At 39.9% G+C, this 6,389-nt stretch overlaps 1 protein-coding gene across 1 annotated transcript; it reads left to right on the forward strand.

Annotated features, from left to right (window-relative positions):
- The first annotated feature begins 201 nt into the window (after positions 1-201).
- LOC143360280 (uncharacterized) lies at positions 202-3,268 on the forward strand. Its single transcript, XM_076798989.1, has 2 exons — positions 202-751; positions 2,249-3,268. Exons 1-2 carry the CDS (start codon positions 619-621, stop codon positions 2,848-2,850), a joined length of 735 nt encoding a protein of 244 aa, XP_076655104.1. The 5' UTR covers positions 202-618; the 3' UTR covers positions 2,851-3,268.
- The last annotated feature ends 3,121 nt before the right edge of the window (positions 3,269-6,389 follow it).

The raw sequence follows: 6,389 nt of genomic DNA on the forward strand, positions 1-6,389 counted from the left end.
ACATTTTCTTTTCTTCTTAAATAATTTGTCGTTTTATACTCGAATGTAATTTCTTAATGCAAAAATATTGCAGCAAAATAACGAAAAAATATCTATGGAAAACTTCCGAATTCTTATCCATGACGACCTAAAGATCATTGACCTCCTACATGGTTAAAAATCGATGGCTTCGAAAGAGAGTATTGTATTGTTAATAAAGCTTTTTATGTAAGCGGTTCTAATATTCTGGTAATATTTCCAGTGGGCGACGCCAATGCACGGAGAGAATTTGATCGCCTACAATATTTCTCAGGGCTCCGGAAGGCTCTGGCATAGGCATCTCCTGGGGTGTAGAGGGGAGTAAACGGTTCTGGGGTTCTGCTAGTAAACAACACGATGGTCGGCAGTTGGCCTTTGTTGCGAGCGTCTCGAGCGCCTCTCGAGCGGCCTTCGGATACGCACCGACTTGTATAGATAGAGAAAACGTGCCCTATTCACCGCCAGGATCGTGACCGAACGGACCCTAAAATTTCAGACCGCGTTGCTTACCCCCACTCAAAGGCCAAGTTGAGGTTACTTTTCACGAAAGTTCGTCGCAAACATCACTTTCGACTGTCGAGTAGCGGAGAGTGATTTGAAATGCAGGATGAGCGATTGATCGAGTGTGTGCGAAGCCGGGAGTTTTTGTACGATTACACCCACACTCACTACATGGACACCAAATACAAATCAATTGCATGGAGGGAGATAGCGGAAGAATTAAATCAACCCGGTTAGTATTCACTGTATTTTAATAACAACTTAGCTTACACTATCCTATCCTAACCGTTCCATACACTGCATTCTCATTTATCGCTCGCTCGCTCGCACACACACACACACACACACATTTTCGTCTTATTTCCTAATTACCCAACTCTTCGTATCTATAGTATCTGTAGTATCCTATCGCTCCAAAACTATGAATTGTAGCGGAAAACATTTGAAAGTGAAAGTGGTGTAAGTGAAAAAATGCCAAACAAATCGATTTTGATTGTTGTCACCTCTTGTAAGAAATGTTCCAAATTATTTTCGTTAAAATGATAAAATTAATAAACCTTTTACATCACTAGTTACAGCGACTTTTCAATATAGGCTCTGACCAATTGCTACTAAAAAAAAAAGAAAGAAAAAAAAAGAAAAAGAAATTCGATGTTGTAAAATTTACTTACGCGAGGGAGATAGGAAACTAATCTTTCTAATCTTAAGAATTCTAGAATCTTAAGAGAGTCGTCGTCTTTCGAAAAGTGCCCGAATATTATTTTGACTCGTTTTCTTACGAGTACGTCTTCTTATGTTGCGTCGTCGTTGTGCGAACCCCTGGATGCGAAAATGTAATCTTTGAATTTCTCCCTAATAGCAAAAGATTCTCTCGTTGCGTTACCTCCGTGGGGGCTCAAAGTATACCACGTGGCGCTACTCTGTGCGTCGTCTTCCTGCGGCAAATCGTGTGTCCGACCCGTTTGGCAAGATCCCTCGTACGATCGTATAAAATTATGCAACACGCACGTTGCCATAATTATGCAATCTACATTTTCCGGCTTCGTCTGTATCCGTTTACCGTAGATTCCAAATCTTTGAGCCAACATCTCGAAAGCGTTGTCCACTGCTCGCCGTGCAATCGACAGGCGTGTATTGAAGTATGTAATATCCTCCTTTCCTTCCGCCTTGCTTTCCGGATAAGGTCTGAGAAGATTCCTCTTCAATGGGAAGGCCTGACCGCCCACTATGACGCACGGCGTGCAAATCGACGTGCCCGGCAAATCAGTGTCGGGCAACGTCCGATACGATCCGTTGTTAATCGCTTGTCCTAATTGCGATTGGGAAAAACTCCCACCCTCGCTATTTTGTCCGAATGGCCCAACTTCGACGGCAATAAAATTTGAATTTGCGTCTGCCACGGCCATTAAAACTGTAGAAGAAGTCTTTGATCCCGAGCTCGACGAGCCCTGAATATTTACATATTTCCCATCGATGGCTCCTACACAATTCGGGAATTGGCATTTCTCCCAAAACTGCAGTTTAATCTTTTCCCACATTTCCACGCTGGGCGTGGGAATCGTTTCTGGCAGCAGTGTCTTAGTTATCACCGTGCACGTTTCTTTTACTATTTGGTGAACGGTTGCACGGCCCATTCGAAAGTTATAGCTTATATTCTTAAACGAGTCCCCCGTTACCAAGTATCTGAAACAATGAGAAAAGGTTAATTAGAAAATATTTCTGTTCACAGCTGCGCTGTGTAAAAGTAGGTGGCAGAACATCCGGGACCAGTTCCGGAAGTACCGCATCAAGCACAATGCGGGGCGGGGCGGGTCGACGCCGGACACCTACCGCAAGTACAAGTTCGAAGATATGCTGCAATTCTTGACGCCACACTTTCAGGAACGAGAAATGCATTCAAGCTTCGAATATGTCGACACGGGAGAATATAGCGGCCAGGCGACGAATCGACCGCCTCCGTCGTCGTTGTCGTCGTCGTCGTCGCCCCATAATTTCGAAATTGAGGCGGACCATTCAGACAACGGGGCAGGAGAAATACAGCCACCGCAAAAGAAGAAAAAAACACTCGGGTCGGAGGAACAGAGGATGGAACAACAGCGGATGGAACAGGAGATGAGTTTGGGAAAAAACATAACGGATTGCACGGAGATCCTGAAGCGTATGGTGCAAGCAAAGACGGTCGTCGAAACGCCAAGGACGCCGATGCAACAATTCTTTGACGGTGTGGCGGCAAGCGTTTCACAACTCAGAAGAAAATATCAATCGATAGCGAAGCGAAAAATTATAGAAATTGTAACAGAGTTGGAAGAAATGGAGGACGAAAATAAATGACTGTATGTAAAGTGAAGTTAGATCAAGATATAAATTCAGTTAGATTAAGTTAGATCAAGTTAGACAAAGTACGTTAACTTAGTTTTGTAACTAGCATAATTTACAGAAATTATTATTTGTAAAACTTCATTTTCGTTGCATTTGTATTGTTTTGAAAAAAATAGCAAAGGGCGTAATATACCGTATGAAAATCATTTTAAAACAATGACATTGAAAATATTATTTATAATTACTATAAATTATTATAAAAAATATCTTTTGACATGCTTGTGATGCGTTTCACCTTCTCGATCATTTTTGTATGCGTCGATGACAAAATGATTTCTCTTTATAGATTATATCTACAATATTATAAACAATGTAAATTGGACATTGTTGGTAACAATAATAAAAAAGCGTTTCGAAAAGAAGAAAAAGAAAACAATGGACTGTACAGAGACTTACCGCAGACAAACTGCCAATCGTTCCTCCGGTGCAATCGGGGTTTTCCAAGGCGTACACTTTTTAACCAGCTGATCCTCTGTTTTCCGCAGTAACGTAGCGAAGCAGTCCCTGCTGATACGGAAATGTTCGTAGAACATTTCCTCATTGTCGGTTAGCATTTGTTTGAATAAAATCAGTTCTCCTTCGGTGTCACGACTTCTCCATAGCGGATGCACACTGTAACGTCTTCTTTTGCGTACTGCTTCCTGTTGCGATTGGCTCGCCTGGCTAGCCTGGCGCAGCTCGCGCATTCGGCGCATTCGGCGCAGTCGACGCAGTTGACGCAGTCGGCACAACGCGGCTGCTTGCACGTTTAATAAGACGGTCATGATTACCACTTTCTTCAGTTCCAACATCTTGAACGTAACGCGCGCGTGCTGACTTCGCTACTTGGTCGGCGAAAAATGGTGCTGAAATCTTGCTTCACAGCCCGTTAAGTAGACTTCCGGCAACCCCTCCTCCGCAACGTCACGTGGATGGGGGTAGAATGCCCCCTTAGCGAGACGAGTCGCAAGCGTTCCTACCTGGCGGTAAGACACCATGCATTCTTATATGTTTCGAATTTCCCGTTCACAAATCAAATAAATCTTTCCACATTATTGATTATGGAGTATAGTTTCTGTACCTGTAGGAGCGTCACGATATCTAAATAGCAAAAACTAATTCATCTCTAGGTGTTCGAATTTAATACGGTCAATCATATTGCGCCATAATTTATGAAAAATATTAGTGCTCCAACCATAATAAAAATAATACTATTCTCTCAGGGCATGTTTTCTGCATCCGTACATCTTTTACACAACGTATTTTTCAAATTTTCTATATAGAAAAACCAAACAAACAAAACAAGTTTTAGTATTTTCTCCGAAATTCCGACCAATTGCAATCTTTTAAAATTTTATTTTTCACATCGCGTAACAAACTAATTGTTCTAACTCCTAAAAAAAAATCAAGTCGTAGGGTACAATGTTAAACAAGTCATCGTCTTTTTAAAAGTGACCGTAAATTACTGTGACATATTGTAGCTGACATAAATTCACTAAACGTACATTTTAAATTTACGTTATAGGCTCGCATAAAGAATTTGTAAAAATCAATGTTCATAATTTTCTCTAGAATTCTTGACAATTAGAAATTTAAAAAAAAAGTTGTCTACACGCCGTTTAGTAAACTAATGCTCCTAAGTTGTTGAAGAAACTCAGGTCGTTTGGTACACTTTTAAAACAGATTTATCTCGAAGAGACTGGTGTAGGGAGACTTCCGACTGACTGTAGGTTCCTGTAGGTATGCGAGCGGCAATAAAACATTTGGCCGCCAGATATATTATTTTGCCTGCGAAAGTATCGGTTAGTTTTCCGCCGTTCCAAGGAAAATTTTTTGATAGGATATTTTTCTGCGCGTCCATCGTCGACGTTTTTTCAGGACGGCAAAGAAACAAAACCTCCGCCGTGTTTACTTGACTTATTTGACAAAACGTTTCACCGTACCGACTGTCAGATGTACATATATTGTTTTTCTTTTTTTCGTCATGCTAGCAATAAATTGTTCTTGTGTTCGTTACGAACGTCCTTAACAACCTATTCCGCACCTATTACCACGACGACACCGAAAAATTCTCGTTTACACTCAATGTCGATAAAAAGAACATCGGTGTGAAATGGCTTTTCAAATAATACAGTATTTATAATGTTTTTCTACCTTGGTGCCTCCACGCAGTGCAGTGCAGTGCCCGGAGAGAATTTGATCGCCTACAATATTTCTCAGGGTCTGAAGGCATGGGCATGGCTCTGGGGTGTAGAGGGGATTAAACGGTTCTAGGGTTCTGGTAGTAAACGACACAATGGTCGGCAGTTGGCCTTTGTTGCGAGCGTCTCGAGAGCTTCTCGAGTGGCCTTCGGATACGCATCGATGTGTATGGATACAGAAAACGTGCCGTATTTACCCTCAGGGCCGTGAGCGACTAGTATAAACCCACCGTTATTCTGCAAGTTTTCATACAGGATAGTCAAAAATATAGTATTAATAGCTCGACTCGATTGTTTATTGGATACATTCTGCTGGTTATTTAAAAAAAAAAATACAACGATCTCACCGATTTGAACTTGATTGGGGTTAGGTTAGTAAAGGGGACCGTTAGGCCGGCCGTCAATACACACAGAAATCCATGTACAATGCGGAACCTTGTGAGCATAGTCGGGTCGGTCTAACGGCCGGCCCTCTCCGCCTTTCTCACGAATCTAACCTCGACCAACTTCAACTGTATCTTCTCTCCGAGATCCTGTATATTCTACAAAATAAGCCCACTTCGTTTCGTTACCTTTCCAATTTTTTCAATACCATTTAAACAAATAATTTTTTCAAATACACAATCTAAAAAAATGTTATCGCTTAGTACCCTCTCTCGCTTATAATTTTAAAGGCTGTTTTCACCCCCTGAATGTGGATATAATTAGCGATAAAAAAAAGTTATATACATACTCACTTACGTGCCAATTATTTTTCAACAAATCCATACGTAAATTTCATAAAAACCAACATATTACACTTGAATCTCAATATTTCAAAGTATAATTAAACTATGTTAATTTAATAGGAAAAAACTGTAATTTAACAATTTACAAATTAAAAATCAGAAAGAAAAAATCCAAAATTATGAAAGACAATTTGATGATTCATAAACAAGATTAGAAAATCTCATTCATAAAGTGTAAAAGGTTATGGATTTTGGTACTTTATAGAAGAAGACGAAGAAACTGAAAGAATCAGCGAAAAACAACTAAAATATATGAAAACTTGACTAATCAAAAGGTAGAACATTACTATCTTACTTGGTTTATAATGAATCGAACATATTCAGTTAACTTCATCATTACAAGAATATATATACGTGCCCTTTATATTTTATGGAAATAATAATGTTTGTCACTAGAAAAAGCGAAAAATTTGTTACGGGAAACATGTAGTATATATATAATTTTGTGAATCATCGTGAATATCATAGAAGTTCTATAAAGTACATGACAATAGTGGTATATGTGAATAATTTGTATGAGCAA

The sequence above is a fragment of the Halictus rubicundus genome, chromosome 13 (assembly GCF_050948215.1).
Source record: "Halictus rubicundus isolate RS-2024b chromosome 13, iyHalRubi1_principal, whole genome shotgun sequence".
Taxonomy (NCBI): Eukaryota; Metazoa; Arthropoda; class Insecta; order Hymenoptera; family Halictidae; genus Halictus; species Halictus rubicundus.